The sequence below is a fragment of the Macrobrachium nipponense genome, chromosome 1 (genome assembly GCF_015104395.2).
Source record: "Macrobrachium nipponense isolate FS-2020 chromosome 1, ASM1510439v2, whole genome shotgun sequence".
Lineage (NCBI taxonomy): Eukaryota > Metazoa > Arthropoda > Malacostraca > Decapoda > Palaemonidae > Macrobrachium > Macrobrachium nipponense.
This window is the reverse complement of record NC_087200.1, coordinates 198,022,216-198,044,463: the sequence shown is the minus strand read 5'-3', so window position 1 is coordinate 198,044,463 and position 22,248 is coordinate 198,022,216. Positions and strand designations below refer to the sequence as shown.

The 22,248-nt window shown below is 35.2% G+C and overlaps 1 protein-coding gene across 1 annotated transcript in view; it reads right to left on the bottom strand.

Moving 5' to 3' along the window:
• Positions 1-1,525: 1,525 nt before the first annotated feature.
• Positions 1,526-22,248, bottom strand: part of LOC135220004 (solute carrier family 35 member E1 homolog) — a 46,384-nt gene continuing 25,661 nt past the window's right edge. The window contains exons 4-6 of the mRNA XM_064257288.1: positions 22,056-22,181; positions 21,494-21,739; positions 1,526-21,374 (exon numbers count right to left, since the gene is read on the bottom strand). Of these exons, the coding sequence (XP_064113358.1) occupies positions 21,018-21,374; positions 21,494-21,739; positions 22,056-22,181 (729 nt within the window). The 3' untranslated portion in view covers positions 1,526-21,017. The remainder of the gene's footprint in view (positions 21,375-21,493; positions 21,740-22,055; positions 22,182-22,248) is intronic.

The following is a 22,248-nucleotide window of genomic DNA, read 5'->3' as shown; positions in this document are numbered from 1 at the left end:
CAAATGTTAATAATTGATTGGGATTTTAAGGAATAATTCCAAAACCAAGCCAAGCTATTTAGTATGTATTTATTATGTGAATTCTACTATAGTATTTTCACATCAACCGTGCATCTGATGTCTAGGCCAGTCCCTTATGATGCTCCTGATTGGCTGTTGATAAGCCAATCACAGAGCTGGAATCTCTGTCTCTCAAGAGAGTTCACATAGGCAGGATGTGTCCCACCTTTCCTGAGGGATACGTCTATCAAAAGTATCCCTCAGGAGAGGTGGATCATACATCCTGCCATATGTGAACTCCCGAGAGAGCCTAATTTGAGTTTCCAGCCCTGTGATTGGTTTATCAACAGCCAATCAAGAGTGTCGTAAGGGACTGGCCTAAACATCAGATGCAAGGTTGATGTGAATCAACTATAGCCTAATATTTGTTTCTTATGCGTAATTTTTGCTACTCCTTTTTTTTAATATATGAGCATACTTCATTTAAAGGCACTAGAAAGATGGCTGTGTTTTAATTTGAGCTTTGAGATAAACCTGATGTTTATAGGACTTTGTGCAGGTTCAGCTTCTCCAGCAGATATGTCAGTTCTTCTGTTCATCAGTAATTTCAGTCTTTATATTCTAACAAAACCAGAGTGTCTTCGATCTGACGTGTCATTCATAGGTCTAGGCCTGTGCATCTTGTGTTGTTGCAACTCCAGTCAGTGCAACGTTGCTCTGACCCACTCACAGAGCTTCTTGCTCAGTTATATTAGCTAATCAAAGTCCATGGGTGAAGAAAATGGTGGGAAAGCCTGAATAATTCAATGGACAGCAACTACTTAAGACCTGGTAGTTGTATCTGGAGCTCCCATCCAATGACAAGGAGGTATAAATCTGGGGCAAGAAGAAGAGAAGCTTTAACTCACTTCACGTCCAATGAACAGAATAGAATACTGAAATAAGGCAAAAGGCCAAACACTGGGACCTAAGAGGTCATTCAGTGCTGAAAAGGAAATTGACAGTAAAAAGACTTGTAAGGTGCAATGGGAGGAAAACCTCACGGTTACAAGATCACAAACATTAAGGATAGTTTCATTCTCTTCTGCAGCTGCACATAGTCCTATTATGTAACATAATTTTGTTTTCCATCAACTTCTTTGGTAGAATGCAATTAAAATGTTTGATGTTTTTAAAAATATTCCTTGTGCTACGGTTTGAGTTTTACTGTTTGGGGGCAAATTCTGCCGTTTTCATTTTGGGGGGGAAATTCTGCCCTGTTATGTTCCTAGTGTAGCATATGGTTTGCATTATTGCTCAGTTTTTCATTTTATTTCATCAACAAAATTGCTACAACATTTTTTTCCTATTATTCTGTGCTACAGCGCAGTTTATCATTAGAAAGTCCTCTATGTATTCCTTTACTTAGATGGCATTAACTGAATTTTTATATACTAGTCATGTACTTCTGCCTTTAATTGGCAGGTTTCCCTACTGAGCAACACTTCACATAAATATAAATACTGCTAAATAAATGAAATTCAACTTGAAATGCATTTTTCTTTTAATAAAATCACAAATATTCAATTATTATGCACACTATTTAAAAAATTACTTCAGCCTCAAATATGGATGGATGTACATTTATGTTCAAAGTTGTACATGAATTCAATAAAAAAAAAAAAAAACAGCATTCTTATGTAATAAACATTTTCATAACTTTATTGTGTTTTCCAAACACAGTTTTTGTTTCTTCAAATGAACTAGCACAGATCTCAGAGATCTTCCCAGTGTGTAATTAAATTTGATCATTTTGAAGCATTGCTTATATCACTATATTTATCTAGTACAAAACAAAGAGTAAAAGATAAGTACCGTGAATTAAGCACAATAGCATCACAGAAAAATAAACCTTTGTAACATTCAACAATCCTATATACAGTATAAGAAAAGTAAATGAACATCACTAGTGGAATACAACAATTTAGTTCTTTCTCTAATACAAAAAAACAAATATAGACTACAGCTTTTTTTTCCACCCACCACATTGCGATTCAAAGTAAGGACTGGAGAACTAAAGACATTATTAAATATAACACTGCAAGATTCTTTTATACCTTTGCTTTTGTATTTTGGAAAGCTCTGCTTTAACCTCCAGATGTATAAAATAATTAAGTTTCATCACGTAGAGGTAAACAGAAAGCTGAAATGGTTGGTCTTTACATAATTTGTCTTTTACACTAATTGTGTTCTCAAAACTGAGACAATCCTCCAGCCAATTAGTTTTACCTAGAAGTCACCTAAAGTCAGCATAAGTTCATTATTAAACTTTTTTATTCCTATCTCATCACGGCCTGATCAACTTAAAACAAAATTACAATTAATTGGGAGCTAGTCCAGATCACCAGAATAATATTGGGAGTTCAAGGATGAGAGACGGGTGTTGCATTGTGGATCACACCCTAGGCACATATTCTCCTTCAATAATTAAGCACACAGTACCAAGTACAGTAATGTTTTCAAACAAATATACTTAAGCAAGACCATACGCAGTGCTTTACTTGTGCATGATCTACAAGAAAAGAAAACTTCACCTACAGTTCAGATAAAATCCAGCATGAAATTCCTACCTGACTCTGATGGGATTTCAACTCGTGACCTTTTAATTTATTTGTGAAAAGACAATGACAATAAACTAATGAAAATGTAGTCGTGAAATTAATTTGTCTTTCCCTTTAAGTACAAGTAAAGTACCCAGTGCAGGTTACTTTTACAAGACTACACATATACATATGTGTATGTAATAAGTGAAGTCATTACTTCATTACATGCTATTACCTGCATTACAATTATGATAGTACTTATGTAGTACATAAACCGCTCTTACCAAGATAACACCTAGTACTTTCTCATTCACCCACAACAGTATATATTGTATTAAAAGATTTATCACTAATTAAGTACTTTTTCTATTAAGACGTCATTTCATTATATACAGAAGTACTTTTCATTCCACACAAGAGATGAAGTCATCATCAATAAGAAGTCATACTTCCAAAAATAAACTTTTTATTAATATTAAAAATGAATACCATAAACAAAGAAAAATAAACTAGATTTAACTTGTAAACCACTTATTTCTAATAGGCTTCTATAAATCAGACCAAAACTACTGTTAATCTAGCCATATAACCAAAATAATACTGTATCTCAATTTTGCATATTCATTATGCATTTTTTCATTATGAACATACATCACAACAATTTTATGCTTTACACAAAACAACACACTTATATGGATAATTTAAAATAAATATAACTCGCATGAAGATTTTATCTTCTTTTCACAAAACTTAATAACCTTCCTGATTGTTGAAGAGATATTTTTATGCTATTTCTTCTTTAGCACTTCCTTCTTCCTCATGATTATAGTGACAATAGTAATTACTTATATTTTTCCACATGGCTAAGACTTTGTAATAAAACTTAAATATACCATTACATAAGCTGCAAATAAAAAATATATCTAAGATCCAAACAAAGCTGTCTAAAAATTCAATATGAAATACTACTAGTTTAACTGAAATATCTTTCACATTTTGTCTAAGGAAAATTGTTTTTGTTAGGTTTGATCAATTTTGACTAAAAAAAATCTTAACAGGGTCTTATATTTGTTCATTTGGAGAAACCATTTGCAAAATGTCTTTAGTATACAGGAAAATTCTCACAGAACTATGTTGTAGGTAAACAAATGTCCATAAATTAACATAAATTCAAAGGCAACCACAAAAAGATGAAATCATACTGCGAGGAGTGGGTCAACCTTTCAGGAAAAGGCAAGTGATATTTTATCCAAAGTGAATTTGTGATCATCCATAATAATCATAAGTTCCGTACATAGCATACAGTCGACCCCCGCTATTCGTGGACTCCGGATTCGCAGACTCACGTATTTGGGGATTTCTCTATAGACCTTCTATACCCAGGATTCATGTATTCACTGTATTTTCCTATGATAACTATCCACTAATTACTGAATATTCATAGCAATTCCACGATTGAATGCACTCTTTGTGATAAAAGTATTAAGAACACCAGGTACTATCATTTTCAGTGGGTTTTTCTTGAGTTTGAACTAACAAAATACTAGGCAGTTGTAAGCATTTTTATATTGTTCCAACTATTCGCGGGTTCTAGCTGTTCTTTGGGGGTCAGGTATGCATCCCCTACGAATACAGGGGTCCACTATATTGCTAACCATGTAATTAAGTCTAATTGCACAAAAATACATTAAAATGTTCACTAATTGCACAAAAATTTGAAAATATTTTCAGTCTTGGAATCCATTATTTTTATAATTCATCATACATACGTATTTGCTAACGAGTCCCATCTCATACTATAAGTTAAGTGTATCTTAGTTTTACCAGACCACTGAGCTCTCCTAAGGCTGGCCCGTAGGATTAGATATATTTTTACGTGACTAGGAACCAATTGGTTACCTAGCAACGGGACCTACAGCTTATTGTGGGATCCGAACCACATTGTATCGAGAAATGAATTTCTATCACTAGAAATAAATTCCTCTCGTTCCGCGTTGGCCAAGCCGAGAATCGATCTTCGGACCACAGGAATGGTAGCCGAGCGCGAAATGCACTCGGCCAACGTGGAACTATCTCGTACTATAAAATTGAATGTTGTCCAGAGTGCATACAAATAATAATCCACTGATTCAGTAAGGTACAGAGACATACTTCATATTATAATATCCAAAATAACACTTGCATTAATGATACACATAATTGTGACCATGCTATTAATAAATCATGTTCTCATATCAAAGAACATCAGACAAATTTCACAAAGGCACACACCAGCTTATACTTTCATATAACACAGCTAACCAGAAACTAAAAGGTTACTTTTCAATACATATTCAGTGCTCCATTTCAGAATCAGGACTTAAAAGTCAATAAAAAAAGATTCAATGCACATCAGTTCTATAAAATGAAATGATGAGGACAAACAGATCTTTGGCCAGAGCCTTTTGTTCCTTTAGATTTCTTGTGTCACAACCAGCCAATAATTCAATATTCTCACATGATAAAAGTGGTGATATATGAGCAAATCCATATCAATGTACAGAATGCTAGTAAATGTCAACAAAATCCTCAGCAATACCACAACAGACCCAGCTCTTATATTCAAGGCAGTCCTTGGAGTTCAAGAATACACAATGCACAATTGCAAAAATTTGGAAAATATCTTGTAATGGTGAGATTCCATGACACTGCAATATTTGTGGTGACCACTTTACCTTTCAAACAAAATACTGTACATCAAATAAAATAAAGGTACAATTCATAGAATCCTCATACTTAAATCTTCCCCCAATTCTTATGCAATATCTGGTAAAATTTAGAAGCCAAGCACTGTGAGCACAATCTTCTGTCAAGCTCTAAATTGGCTATCAATTATCCATTTTATTTCTTTTATTCTTGTACCACTTTAAATACACAAAAAGAATATAGTATACTAAATTCAAAATTAGAATCACTGTGTACAATGTAATATTTTAAAAGTAGCTATGCTGAAAATGTTGCAGGACAGGATGAGAGGAAAAATGTGGCCTCATTTATGCTCTCAGACATGATGTCAGCCTCATTCTGTATATAGTTTATTTTGTGCTTTTTCACAAAATGGCTGTTCATTCTGTATTGGCCAAAAACACCAAAAATATAAGTATGACTGACTATGTTAGAGGGAAAAATAAAAAAACTCTGAACTAATTAAATTACAGCACATCACCAGAACTGGAAAGCAAAGTTCTGCTCTAACTATCAATATGAAATCTCATTGAATAACTTCTTGTGTAAAAAGCTTCACTAATGAAAGAAAATGGGATTGGGCATTTGAAGAGTTCTCCCAAGAAACAGATATGAGAGGTAGTACAGTACAAAGCTTTGGAGAAAAGGTTTAATGTCACTCAGAATTGTTGGAAATAAATTTCTATCATAGCAGGGAAGAGATAAAATTGCTGTTGATTACTTCACTTGTTGGAAATAAATTTCTATCATAGCAGGGGAGAGATAAAATTACTGCTGATTACTTCGCAAGGACACAAAGAGTTTTATCACATATGGATGATGTCACATGTACATTTAGAACAAAAGATTCATCACTTGGAGAGAGAGAAGACTACCATAATTACATGACGCAAGAAGACCAAGTGGGAATGCACACTAACCATGATAAAAAGTATGAAACTTCCCTCAACCCTCAAAATTCAGCAGTAAAGGTTGCGGTAATACGTATACAGAACCATAATGAAAAAAATGCAATGATATTGAAGATTAACTGAAACACAAGATTAACTGTTAAAAGACTTTCATGTTTACTAGTAAATTTTCTAGCCTGAAATGCAGAAATAGTTTTAAGATAATCCAATTTTGTGCAAGTCTGATGTACCTCTGTGATCTTGTTGTTCCATATCATTCCTATGTACAATTTATAACTTTAGAAAAGCAGATTACAGAACCATGGATGTATTTTGTGCTTTTATGAGCAATTTTGTTTACATATGGTTATAAAAAATGGGACATTTTATCACTTTGATAAGTACCATAGCTTTATATCATATTAGTTTCACGCTGGCAATATGTGTAATGTACGTGATGTCCCAAGGCAAATGAACCTCATTTATATAGAAAGTTTTTGGCTAATTAATGCTTTACATTTTTCATCATAGTTTGTTTAAACATAGTAAGAGCACAGCTTAAATTAGTTACTTAGTTCAGATAACTCACTAAACTTAATTGGTACCTGACTTGTATATGTGAGCTATATCTCTACAGAGATATATTTAAACCATTTATACAAACCATTTTCATAAGAAAATGTACGTATTACTATATGTCACTTTAATAATGAGTGGATTATTGTTGCATACTGAAAGAAATGACAAAGCTTTGTTTATAGAGATTATGGATGAATAAGCTATAAGACCTAAAGCAACTTTTAATATACAAATTCAAGTTCAGTTCAAAAGTCTTGCTATTCATGGAATAAATGATTAAATAAAATGATAAGTCTTCCACATACACTTCAGTGTAATGAATGGATGCTAATGGAAAACTATTACCTGTTATAAATTCTTTCAATATGCCAGATTGTAACGTAATTTGAGTTGTTCCTTGGTATACAAACTGTAGCCTTTCATATGTAGAGTATCCTTCTGCACATGTACTGGACCAGCCATGTAATACTGAGTAAACAAGGGTGGTACCCCAGTAGAGATGAGGAAGGGGGGATGCCCATTCTCCCCAACCATTATTACCCACTGTACTTTCAGCTTGTATTCAGAATTAAAACCTGAGGGTAAAAAAAAACTGTAGCATGGTGGATGAGGTGGGTTACTTCTGATATGAAAGGTTATGCTTTGTATACCTAAGAAAAATAAATTACTTAATACAAATTTGGAACGTGTTCCTACAGGGGTACAAACATTATACCTTTCATATATGGAGACTTAATACTTAGGAAGGAAGTAGTACTTACTGGTAAGCCGAGTACCTTTGCAAATGTAGCAAAGTGTCACCGTAGAGAAGAAAGGCACTGTTGCTGTTCTGTTGGCACTGACCCAGAGGGTGGGACAGTGCTGCTCCAATGGCACTCTCCTCAGGAACGGTAAACTCTGGTCACAGTGCTTGAAAGAGTCGTGGGATACCTGGATGGTTCTTGGTAGTAACACTACTCATTGAGCTGCCTCCACAGGTCCCCATGAATATGTATAGAGGGACTTGTGGGTGACATCCCTCAAGTAGAATGAGGTGAAGGTAGTCTGGCAGCACTAGATTGCCACCCCATTACCTGTTGGACCAGAAATTCTTCAAGAAGGAATGAGATGGCCCAATGCCCTTTTGTTTGAGCTCATGAACCCTCTGCACTATCAGGGGCTTCACTGGCTTTGAAGATTACCTGCCGTAGTAAAGTGTTTGGATTCCTCCTCCATGCAAAATACCTTACTCATAAAAAGGCACTCGCACTATGGTACAATGTTCTTCATCCTTTCCAAGTAACATTTAGGTTGTAAACATGGCACAGCAATATTCAGTCTGGATCTCCACCAAACATTCTCGAAGGGAGGGAACCAAGAAACTCTGAAGACCAAAGAATTTCGGTCTTGGTCAGAAATTCTGGGACAAAGGAGAAAGAGAGATATAGCCAAAACAAAGGGACATTACATAACTCTTTTTACTGCTATTTGGTACTAATGAAAAAAATAAAAACTCCAAACCCTGGGAGTGAATAACATCATATAGTACTAGTGAAAAGTGCAGGCCAGCAAAGCAGTATCCTATCTGTATCTCCTCCTTGGATTTGGAGGTAAGAATTGAGAAAACTCAATCTCCTGACAAAAGAGACAAGATTTGAGCTACTGTTCCTAATGAGGGACTATGGAATTAGGGCAATTTCTGCCCTACCAAAAGGCAAATACGACACTGAAAGCCATAAGACTTCCCCAGGGACGCACCAAGCAAGTAAACAACAGTCTAAGGGTATAGATAGACTAACCAACATCAGAATAGTCTTGAAAAATACTTCATCATGCTTTAAGTACTAAAAACATGTCACTTGAGACTAAAGTTCATGAGAGATGGAGACTGTTGAACACTTCAAGAACAGACAACTCTACTGAAGAGGAGAGAGGAACCAAATTAGACCTAATTCCATCACTGCTCCAAGGACTAAAAAAGAAAACAATGAACCAAAGTATTCTGCAGCTAGTCTCTACCAATCAGGTATGGGAACCTTAATACTCGAAACATCTTCACTTTTCGGGACTGCGGGGACCAAAATCCCTGCACTTTGACATTGACAGTTGAATTGGACTTCTTGCCAATCTTCCACTGCATGGAATGCATTATGCAGCCAACCTGATGGCAGCAAGCTATCCACTCAAACACCTTCTCTTAAGGGTATTGCCAATCAGTGCTAGTCAGTCACTGGATGGGTGACCTCTCTCCTCAGCGCTGATTCCTTGGAAAAGGATCTTTGCCACAATTTCCTCGGTCTACTCAGCTGTAAATGAGTTCCCATTCCTGACAGGGTAGGGTCCAGCTATGGGTTAAATAGCAACACTCAGCACTGATGGAAAGAAATGGAAAATTAAACAACAACGAAGTAAATGAAACCTCTGGCATCAGAGGAGCTTCGTCCAGCAGCCAGGTATAAAGCCCAATGAGCATGGAGGACAGTCAGGTACTTAGAAGTCCCCATCCAGCAATGGCAATAACCAGCAACCAGACACTGGAGCTACAGAGGCAAACCAGAAGAAGAAATTATTATTATTGAATGAAAAAACTGCTGCCTCAGCTGCACTTAATTTGTATAACGTCTTTCAATTATGTACATATTGCTTTCTGCTACTACATGGGGCGAGCTGCAAGTCATGTTCCGATGTTATTCACTTCAGGAGGGAAATAACCAAGATTCAGGGAATGTATATATGCCTATTATTTAATAAAATAATTAAATATTTAAGTATCTTATTAAATAATAGGCATATGTATAGTCACTAAATTTTGACTATTCCCCTTACTGAATGTGAATAACATTGGAGCATTATTCACCCCATGCAGTAGCAGAGAGAAAGCAGCAATAAGAAAATTATGAAGATCCTATACAAACTAAATGCATCTGATGCAGCAATTTCATTCAACAAGAGTACCTGTTTCAAAGAGGGTCTTCTGATGATATATTATTATTATTATTATGACATAGTTTAAGCAGGTGCTGTTAAAGAGAGATTCAGCAGAGGTATATAAAACACTGATGTATTTCTTTGAATGTTCTTAGCACAAGCTGTAAGAGATATGCAAGCTACTTCTGCTAAACCCAAACTGGAGAATCTAGGATCACAACCACAAATTAAAATTAATCATGAAAATCTTGAAATTGAAAATTTCTTTGTCTAAAAACATTTCCCAAGCTCCTTGGCAATGAATACAATAAATATATGAAGTTGATTCCAGAGTTGTCAAACAGGCTGGCCAAACCTGCTAGTTATGTAGAGCATGCAAAATAGACATTTTGAAGAAAAGACTCTCTATTAAGAGGAATAAGATATTTAGTCATATTGCATCATCTTCCAGTACAAGATATTTAGTCACTCAGCATCTTCCTAGAAGTCTTTTACCAAAATATTGCTAATTTTAATAACTTTTTTCAATCATCACTGGGAATGGGTGGCAGTTGTATGTTGATGGACAGTAAAATCACTGGCTGTCAGTAGTTAACTGGGGCTGCAACAAGTAATGGTAGTAGAGGTATTATCCATGACACATGCTTCAATATTTATAAAATCCCTCCAACTCTAAAGTTAAAGGAATACAGTCGACCCCCACTATTCGCGGACTCACAATTCACGGACTCGCCTATTCGCGGATTTTTCTATGGACCGTATATATCAATTATTTGTGGTATTATTCACTGGGAAAATAAATAAATTACTGTATTTTCATATCATAATTGTGACTAAATGCACTTTTTGTGATAAAACTATTAAAATAATCAGGTATAACCATTTTTTAGTTTTATTGTGTACTATTAACTATCAAAATAGGCAGTCCTAAGTGCTTTTAGAGGAGTTTTAAGTATTCGCAGAGCAGGGGGTTCTGGTACCTACCTATACAGGCAGTCCCTGGGTTACGACGGGTTCGGCTTACGACGTTCCGAGGTTAAGGCGCTTTTCAATTATATTCATCACAAATTATTTCCAGGGTTACAACGCCTACAACGCTCATCTGGCACAAGAGGTGTGACACCAAAAATGCAAAATAATCAATATTTGAAGGCTCTTTTGATGAAAAATGCAATAAGAATCCAGTTTACATAGTTTTCTTAGGACTTTTGACGATGTTCCGGCTTACGACGATTTTTTGGCTTACGACGCGTCTCAAGAATGGAACCCCCGTCGTAACCCGGGGACTGCCTTTACCCTGGGGGGTCTACTGTACAGCAGTAGATGTGGGTAATCAATGTAGACTCCACCAACTTTCTACTGCACAAAGGACATAGACAGAAATACCAGAAAGACCCAAGGAATAATCCTGGAATGCAAAAGACTTCGCAGCACTTCCAGTCCTCAACATGATCTTCATTACTAATTTGAAAAAACAACATGCCCAACTTAAATAATGACCAAAATATCAACTGTTCCCATACATGCAATAACAAAATTTTTTCAGAGTCACATTACAGACAAACTGAATTAACAGTAAATGTCAATGAAGATTCCAAAACGATTCGTGCAAAATAATATCTAATTGTTCGTTCAGTCATTTTGATAATGTGATCACTTAGTAAACAATGCATACTTATTCTAAATAAAATTTGCCTTTGCAATAAAAACACAACACTTTCTAAACTTGAAACAGACTTGAAATAATTATTAAATAAGCTCAAACACAGCCAATTAAAAACTATTGTACAATAATAATCACAAAACAATAAAAAACATGGACACTATGGCTTGGTATTCACAACTGCATTTCACACCCTTTTAAATAAGTTACCTTTTAATGGCATACATTAAACTAACATTAGCAAAAGCCTTACCTACTATGAAACAAAATAAAAACTTTCCAGTTGCATAACAGCAAGGATGTTTTGGTGAATGATAATACTGTACTGTACTACATATTCAGATTTGGTAACAAACATAACCGAGATATTGCACAAACCTTTTGAAAGCTTAAACAAAGAAATTCCTACAATTAAACGATCTCATATGAACTAATCAGAAGCACTACATATGTAACTGTATACTGCAGGGGTAATTATGATGATGCTTCAACGTTATTCATAAATCTGCTGGTATTGCCATTATCATCAAATCTGATAAGGGAACCATAGATATTGTCCTTTACTAATGTTTTCAATTTCTATAGCCAAGTTCTCAACAAAAGCCATGAAAAAGAGAAACAATTCTTACTTTTATCAAAGGAGCATCAGAAGACAGTAGAATCTTACAATAATGGCCCTCCCCTCATCACCAATGTCATTATATTAGGTAAACTGGGGCAGGTTCAGATGCTAACTTACACTGATCTGAATGAGGGAACAACAGTGAGTGCTATTAAACAATGTTAGTGATGGCAATGTGTTGAGTGAAGTAAATAAGGTAAGCAGACATGCAGCCCTTTCACTCATATCTCATTCTGGTTTTCTCAAGAATCCTTTCTGATCATTATTTGCTGTGTGAATCTACAATGATTGTGCTGAGATTACATTGTATATCTTATTATCTTACTACATTACAGAACATCTACCTCTAGAGCATCCTTTCTGACAGCTGCTTACACATGCATCCTTTCTCTTTACTCCTTAAATTCTGTTTATGTACAGGCAATCCCTCATTATCGTTGGCGTTCCATTCCGATGGGCTTGATGATGAGCAAAAATTGCCATTACCCAAAACTCGGCGATTTATGGTTTTTTTATGTATACTTACCAAGTACGTAATTACATAGCTATAGTTTCACTATCCGTCGGCAGCTAGAATTCTGAAAATTCGCGGCAACGCTATTTTGTTTTGGCTAGGCGACTGAGCCCTCCAACTTTTGGGGTAGAAAGGAACCAACTCAGCACAGAGTTGTTTATGCCCTTTACATCCATGATAGGGAGCTTTGATTATGTAATTACTTGGTAAGTATACATAAAATCTCATTTTATTACAAAAATATCATTTTTATGTATGCAACTTACCATGTAATTATGTACATAGCTGAATCCCACATTGTAGGAGGTGGGATACACGGATATACTAGATTCTAATTCATATTGCAGAATGAAAAGAAAAATAGAGAAAGAGCTAGCATTTAGTAAAATGCTTGCTGGTTCATTCATAGGAGTCGGTGGACAGTCCCTCTACTAAAGGTTGCCCTGAGAAAACCACTCGGGAGTATTTCAGAAGCTGCACGCCGGGATTTGATCCAATGGGAGATCACGAGTCTTCTTGGAAGGCACAGGAGTGTGAGTCACTATGAGCTAGTCTTTTCAAAGGACAAGACTCATCCACAAAGCACCATTGGTGCCTAGGGGATGACTCCTCAGAACTTGATGCACTAAAGGAGAGATGAGACACTTCCTTAGGGACGTCTTTCCAGCCGCGCTCTGTCGAGACTTGAGATACTTCAACTTGACCGACTGAGGTGGTGACTACCAGTGGGCAGACCCCACTGACCTCCCCTGGGCTACCAGTATTACTCCTCCAAGTTTTAGGAGAGTATGCCAGGGACCTTTGCTTAGTAGAATCAGTGGGTGGAGCAGCTACCTCCTCCACTGCACTTGCACTTACACTGTCACCTACCTCATCAATTATGACCCTTACAGAAGCTCCTAATTTTCATCAAAGAAAAGAAACTTTTTTTTTTTTTTATCTACCTGCAATTCTAGGCTGGCAACAGGGTTGGGTCCAGGTGCAAGGGAGCCAAGGTGAGGATTAGGTTGAACAGATTGTGACATGGGAATAGGTGGAACAGATGGAGAATCAGAGACAGAGACATCAACTTCAATAACCTGACTAGCTAAAGTCTTTTTACTACTGGCCCTAGAGGATGCTTTCCTCTTCTTGTCTCTCTCTCAATTTATTAATATGACTAGTCAAAGTCTTCCATGTCTTATCATCTCAATATGTTAACTGAGAAGAGCAAACTTAAACCCAACAACTAGAACAAATGGAGTTTAATTCCCTGTACTATCTATTCATGCCAAATCGGCTACCAAACAGCAGGAATACTTCACCAAATTGTCAGGATAATCAACTTTGAAGCTCTACAAATCCAAAATCTTTGCTGCTGCCAATCACTGTTACAGTCATCAGCCAGCAGAAACAACTGACCTCTGTGCCAAGTTGGTTCCTCACTACCCCGAAAGTGGGCAGGGTCAGCCACCTAGCCAAAACAAAATAACGCTACTGCAAATTTCCCAAATTCTAGCTGCCAACGGATAGTGAAACTATAGCTATGTAATTATTTGGTAAGTTGCATACATAAAATTATAAATGTATTGTTATAATTCATGTTCTTCACATATAAAGCACATCATCTTATATTTGAATTCTTTAAATTGTTTACTTAGGCCTTCAAGACATTTTACAAACGGGTATCCAGTGCCAGGAATGGCTACCTCTTTCTAGACCTAAAAACTCTTAACATCAGACACTTCCTGTTAATGGACACCCCAGTCCCCTTGGAAGTGCATTATTATAAAACTCTACTCCTCATGCTATGTGAATTAGAGAAATTACTGCTGAAAATTATTACCAGAATAATAATAATGGACAAGATTTTTATAATCATAATGAAAACTAAGACTTTAATCCTCCTCCATGCTCAATGATGGCTACAAGTTTAAACATTATAAAAACATTTCAATAATAACCAGGCTTGGTTTATGCAAATGACTGGTGCATTACTGATGGATACACAGGTTTCAGCTTTAAATTTGACTGCAAATGAAAGTTTTTATGTTATTAGCTAAAAAAAATTTCTAATTAATCTTCCAGAAGCCTAGATTCCTTTATAACAGAGCAAAGGGAAAAACAAGCAATATCATTCATAAAATTCATGTAAATTGAAAGAGCCAATTATACAATAGTTTCATGAAACCACCAAGTCAATATAACTTGATAAGTCCGCTTTCGTGTAACATGACGCTCATATGTGAAAAGGAAAAAACAAAGCCAAGTGAAGAAACGTCAGATAAATAAATACAAAATATATGCATATAACTTGAGTAAACACATTAAAAATCAGCAAGTGAGAAAAAATGCTTCAGTAACCAAATATGAAGGCATAAGAGCATGGCACTTTCAAGATGTATTGTCTACAACTTCCAAGCATCAGCAATCTTAACAATGTAAGGAAAATTGTTCCACATTTTATGCTATAGAAGTAGAGATCTCTGGTAAGAAGCAGTGTGACTTTGTGGCAATTCAACAAAATGTAAATGATCTGTAAAAGTGATTGCGTACATTCACTTTCCCTCATACACACAAAAAAAAAAAAAAAAAAAAAAAAAAAAGTCTTCAAAGTAAAACATGCTCTAGTTTTGAAGGGAAGTAGCTCAAATTTTTCTCAATTTTTTTAAATCTCTAGCATAGGAAGTCAACCACTCCACAGAACAGTACTCTAGTAAAGGAAGGACAAATTACCTAAAACAGGTTGCACTGATTTTATCACTGTTATAAATATATGATGCCTTACATAAATACCTAACTTCCATGTGGCATTTGCTGACATTTCTATCAGATGTTTCTCAAAAGTAAGATGCAAGTCAAAAGTTAAAAGAAGTACTATACATAGTTAAAGTTCCAGATTCATTCAGCAGAGTCCCAACCACCTGAAAGGGAGGATGTGGTGGAAAATCTGTATGAGACCTACTACTCAAAAGTGTTTAAATTTTATTGGGGTTCAGCTCATATCCGACCAACACTATTCACTAATCCTGTCCATGACACGACTGAAACTATGGGCAGATTCACTTCTCATAAGTGTCACTTCCTATAAACATATTGACTATCTGCTAACAATCCTTTAGATTCCTTGTATTTTTAAGACTTAAAAATCATTCTTTCTGCATCTTTGGTGATCACAGGGAGAATAGAAATTGGCCTTGTAGTTTCTGCAGTTTACAGACATGCTACTCTTTGGAACAGACACTATTACTAAGCTTTGTGCTCATCAGCAGGGATACTATGTCGACCTGAAAACCTTCAGAATCTACTAATCTCGGGAAACACACCAGCAACATTTTTAAAAAAACAAAGGAAAGGAATCCATCAGAATCTTCTTAACATCCCTATTCTCCCTGTGTTTTAATGCATTTTTATCTATTCATTAATTTATTAATTAACCTTTTCTTTTCAGTAAGTGAGATGTCTTCTTTCTTTATTTTCCTTTCGCTTCTTACTTCCTAAAGGCTTGTTCCATATAAATATGGTTCATCTTCTGAATAATAATAATAATAATAATAATACAAAAGCAGAAAAATTAGATGCTGAAGAAGACTCCTGCAGATGAGTGTGCTCCTGAAAACAGTACACATAGTAAGAAAAGTGATGGACTCCTAAGGAGGCAGGATGCAACCCGGAACCCCTCACTATAAAAAACACCCAGTTGGATAGGATGACTGTGATAGACCAAAAAAATAATAATAGTAATATGAAGGCAAAATGCAAATTTTGTAAGGAGAGGTTCAGGATGACAATTATCAGGGAGAGGAGCATCCTCAGTGTAAACCACTGTTATTATTAAAACTAAAATTTTAAACTAGACCAATATTCTTAAATCTCATAAGACTGGCCTGAAGGGTTCATTCTTCGTATACATTTTAAGATCGTATTTAGTACATTAAAAATCTGTACAAATTTATAATTGCATAAACTGAGAAGTTTCTTTAAGGGATTTGTCTCCAAGACAATACTAGTTGCTAGTTAAAAATTAACCAGCCATATATAACTTGTTTAACTGTGTTTTGCTTTGTATTTTGGGATTGGGAAATGTTGGTTATTCATTAAATACTCATGGGTCAAATTAGTTTGTTTTGTTTGTTTGTTTGTTTGTATGGTGCTTTTACGTTGCATGGAACCAGTGGTTATTCAGCAACGGGACCAACAGCTTTACGTGACTTCCGAACCAGGACGAGAGTGAACTTCTATCACCAGAAATACACATCTCTCACTCCTCAACGGAATGGCCGAGAATCGAACCCGCGACCACCGAGGTGGAACGCTAATACCATACCAACTACACCGCTGAGGCGCTAGGTCAAATTAGTCCAATCACTCCAAAGCCAAGAGGTGGAGGTGGATGGAACACGAAGGAGAGGAAGACCTAAGACCAGGTGGAGAGATTGGATTAGAAATTATATGAGGGAGAAGGGAGTACGGGAGGAAATGACACAGGACAGAGGTAGATGGAAGAGACTCATTAAAAACTGCAACCCCAAATAGGGAAAAAGCTGGGAAGAAGACTGAAGCCAAGATTTACTTAAATGCTGTCCTCTTTATAAAAAGAAAGAAAAAAGCTGCAACATTAGGTATATGACAGTAGGTTTCAGTCTCCCAGTCATTATTCCACAAACCTTGTCATATATTAAAGATGATGGAATAGTTATACTCTTCATATATTCAATACGGTAATAATAGCCGCAGCTTATACTTATGTTTTGTAAACTGTCAACTGCTGTTCCTGATTCAGCTTACAAGCTTTTCTCTGTTCCTATTTTTGTTTTTTTACATCCTTTTATCTCTACTTCTATAATTACTTTGGCATTTTGCTTGTAATGATAAAAGTTGTTTTGACTTTGCCATGTCTGTTGCATGTCCTTTAGTCTTGGCTGTTTCACCTTCATATATATTTGTTCTATTATTAAGCTGTTTATAAGTTTATAAAAACAGCTCTGCTTCTGCCTCCATTGGAAGCCTCTGGATTCAATAACATTTACAAAGCATATTGATTTAGCTATAGATTTTTAAAACAGGAATGGTAATTGGATGTGCAATCCAATGCTTTAGGATAAACGAAAAAAAGTGAACATAAGAAGAAAGAGTAGGGCTTAGTTCTGAATGGGCAAAGAATTCAATAGCTGTGTGGTACTGAGATAGTAACAGTCACTGAATTAAGAGATACTAAGACTGAACTAAGAAATATACTAAGATTGCTATCTACTAACAACAAACTTGAGAATTCGCACCTTGACTGGTGTGATGAAGCCACCTAAAGTTAGAATGATTCTTTTTTTATTCTACCTCAATGGAACACTGACAAAAACAGTAACTGCAAAAGACAGCCAAGCAACCTTGCTCAACAGAATCTTGATTATTGACTTTGTCAATAATTAAGTGCATTACCTTTGATGCAGTTTTGTCCAGATGGGAAATCAAACTTGAAATACCCTAAATACAAGAGCAGTATTCTTTACAAGGAAAGACAATGCCAATGAAGAGCTTTTATAATCATAGTTTCTGGTTTGTTTGGGGCATTTTTGGCAAAAATCTGAATTGCAATATCACTACATTTTTAATTTCAAGCAACTTCAGCTCCTATAACTGTAAATGAAGAAAAAGTTCAATGAAGCTGTTCAACAAGCGAACAGGATTTGTGGAATGTGCTCTTTGGGGTATTGTATGATAAAGTATTCTCACTGATAACATTATATCCAACTATATAAATCTTTTGTTATTTGTTATGGAGCACCACAATGTAAAATGACTTTCAATTTTCTTATACTATTTCTTTTCTCGTGTTTCTTATCAGAAATAATCACAATACAAGAACTGATGATACACAAAACAAGAATCAATTTCAGCAAATTATGAGAGTGTCAGTAAAGAGAAAAAGGTCAGTAAATAATTCGGACTGACATAAATTAGTTAAAATTTTGTACCAAATATCCATCATAATGCACCATCAACAGCTTTTAAAAAAGGGAAGCCAACATGGAAGTTCATCATTAAACAAAACCTTTGTATTATTACTTATAATACAATCACAGATGAAAAATCTCTAAAACAAAAAGATTCCATAAATATGAACTTAAATTAAAATAAATAACTGCTAAGCAGACTGCTTTCAGCAGTTGCATGGTGGGCTATCATAGTTACCGTAGTGTACAAACATTTGAATATAGTACATACATGCTATATAGAACCAAAATCCTTTCAATAATATCTACTGCCAAAGACAAGTATGAATTGTAAAAACAATACCAAGATTTACTCATATGGCAATGGTTTATGCAGCAAGGTACTGTAAGTGAGAAATGTCGTAAGAATAACTTGTAGACTACTAAAAGACAATCCGTATATAATGAATAATGCACTACAATGCAATGCAATCATTTCAAATGTTGTACGTATGTTGCGCAAGTCTGACAATCATGCACTTAGTAGGGTTTCTGAACATCAAAAAGGATGTAGAGAAACTGTGACTCTTAGATGACACTTCCTTACAGATATTAATCAAAAACATGCTGAAGCCCTGTAGTATCTAGAGTTATCCAGTTCTTTTCATACTAGCTGTACTATCATTATACTAATCATTATACTACTCGATTCAATTTGGATCTTCATAGAAGAAATATGAAAAATATGATCTTCACTGTCTAAATCTGAATGACATTATCCAAATATCTTTTTAAAGTTAAACATGGACACAGTTGTGACACTAATTTTTTTTAATTAACGAAGCATAAGTAACTTGTAGGCTTCTAACAGAAAGAATATTCACTGTTATTCTTAAAAGATCACAACACCTTTATATTGCTACAGAACTATTACCACTGCCACATACTAAAATTATATGAAAAATAATCACAACTGTACACTGTAACATGAAAACATGAGAAAGAGCAAATACTATCTCATAAAAATAGCACAGATATAATACAACACAGTATGAGGTAAAATTAAGATTCGATACCACCGGTCATTATCAAACTGAGTTGGGTAATTCAACACATTAAAAAATCAGAGATCAGAAAAGTTCTTTGCTTTGCATATACGTATATACAAACTTACACAGGCCTCTGTCAGTGCCAAGTTACTGAAACCCACTTAACCCTCATAATTGTCAGTGACAAAAGTGCTTCAGAGAGCTTTACCAAGACATAAGAGGGTGTAAGTTCGGCAAAAATTCTAAATTTATTCATTCTACCTGAGATCAGTTAAATTTATTGACCTTCAAGACTGTAAGGTCCAACTGATAACTTCTTAAAAATACTAACACTGTGAAGTCTAATTGTTCTACCAACTCTAATACTGATTCTTAATGGGTTGCAAGAAAGGTTTAAAATCATGTTTAAATATGGTACATTTCAAAAACAATTCAACTGTGATAAAATTAAAATTACTTCATTTTTTTGCAAAATTGTTGAAATACATTGAATCTCTTTGCACCCTTCGAAAGATATAGTGTTGTTCTTTACTTTATGAGGCTAGATTTCCCTGGATGTATCTGCTCCTGTATCAGTTACAAAAATTGCAAACATGTTACTAAAAGTAGACAAAGACAAAACTATATAATATCTCTTACCTAGAACACAATATTCAATTAATGTGGAAGTTTATAATTAAATTTTACTAATCAGTCCTACCTCTAACTATTCGTACCAAAGAAAAACACAGGCATGAATACATGAAACTTAATCAATGTCATTAATTGTTTTCAATGTAATGCAATATTTTATACAGTATTAATGGGCCACAGAATGCACAGTGGGTTTATTTCATAAGATGATAAACTATCAGAACCAACTCTCAGCTATGACCAGGTGGACCGACTTCCAAAGTTTGGTATTTGTCTTAGAATAAAATCATATACTTCAAATTAGATAAAGAACTTTACACCTTATAGTATATTAAGTGTTTATGGCATTGCCAACTACTGATTAAATTGAAATTGTATTGTACTTTGTCACAGATAGAAGTAACATCTGTTAAAGCCAAAAATGTATTACGGAAGGTCTAAAAGCATGAATGAAGTTCTAAAAAAAATTAAGCACAAGGTTACCTAATAAAAGCTGAAGGGCAATAAAACAGTAAACTTTGTCCCAGAAAAACCATTCTGGACCAGAGGACTAAAGGACTAAACTGTGTGAGAGATAATTTACTGAAAAGGGATTTCCACATTATGTGTCACTTACTGGCCTTGAAACTTTAGGCATTGGCCACCTAAAGAGATCAAACCATCAAGCAAGCAATTACTGTTTGAGGTAACAGTAAATACTTCTTTTTATAACTTCTAAGAGCGCACCTTGCTACTTGCCTGACTTTATTGAGGCTTGATTATAGTATATGACAGGTCTTGAAAAGTTTTATGCATTACAGACTCTCCCAGGTCTGGAAGCAAATATTACACTACCCATAAACCACCAAGCTGAAGTTCCTAAATTTCTATCGTGTAAACTAATATCACTATTCATTATAAATCAGTATAAAAATAGACCATTTTTCCTAAAAACAGTTTAAAATTTCATATAGAATCTATTCTTCCATAAGATCTAGTTGTATGTCCATTACTAGTAATGCTGTTAGTATTGGAAGAAAGAACACCATTTTGTGTACTGTAAGTAGTACTGTTCTGTGAAATACCATTGACACCTTCATGTATCCTAGGATATGGACCAACTCTGGATGAGGTGATGTGATTGAAGGCATATGCTGGATGAAATGGAGGAAGCTGGAGAGGACTAATGTCATACTGAGAGTTGTACATGGGAAGCACAGTTCCATTGGCTTCAGGAGCATAGCTAGAAGCCCTGGTGCTCATCACTTGGCTCAGTGGTGCCATTGCTGCCCTCTTCCTGGCCACATTGGCATCATATTTGGCCTGAAAATGAAATTCCTCTTAAGTAGAGCGATATAATTGAACCTTAGACAAAATTCAAATGACAATCTAATATTTCAACAACAAATTCTGCAAATTACAACAAATACAATATTACTTACTTTGTTATAACCAAGGACCCCAACCACTGCTAAAAACATCCCCACAACATTTGAAAATGTAATTGGATTTCGCAAAAACAAGAGTGATATGGATATAATGCAGATCCTCTTTGTTGCACTCGCAACTGCATAAGTGAGTGGCGTGACATGATGCAGAATTGTAAAAGCTACGAAGTTCTGAAGCCAGTTTAGAAACCCATCCAAGAGGAGAAGTAAAACAGTATCAGTTGGCTCTCTCCTAACAAACTGAAATTACAATAAGATTCTAAAATCAGTAAGTGTAAACTTAACATAAAAATTGCACTGGCACTCAAAAGGCTTACATACATATAAAACAGTGATATGTACTGAGTTTTGGATAACAAACATTTCATCTCTACTTTCACAAAAATATGGAAAGTTGCTACCGAAGAGAGAAAATATCCTATTACTTCTGACTTGCATAGAAAACAGAATATATGTGTGCCTTCTCATAAATCACACAAGAAACAACTATATATACAGAAATGTATCATGTATGTGAAGTGAGCTTGCTCACAAAACTTTATGAAAATATGCTTACCACAGTTTCATCTTTAAAAATATCATAACCTTCAGTAAATACCCACACAGGTGTAAACATAATGAGGGCAAGGAAACCCAGTAGATGAAGAAGTCGTAAATGGTGAAGTCCAGTATCATTTAAAACCTGCAAGATAATTAGAAAGCTCTGCAATAAGCATGTAGTGAAAAATAAAACAATCAGATAATACCTA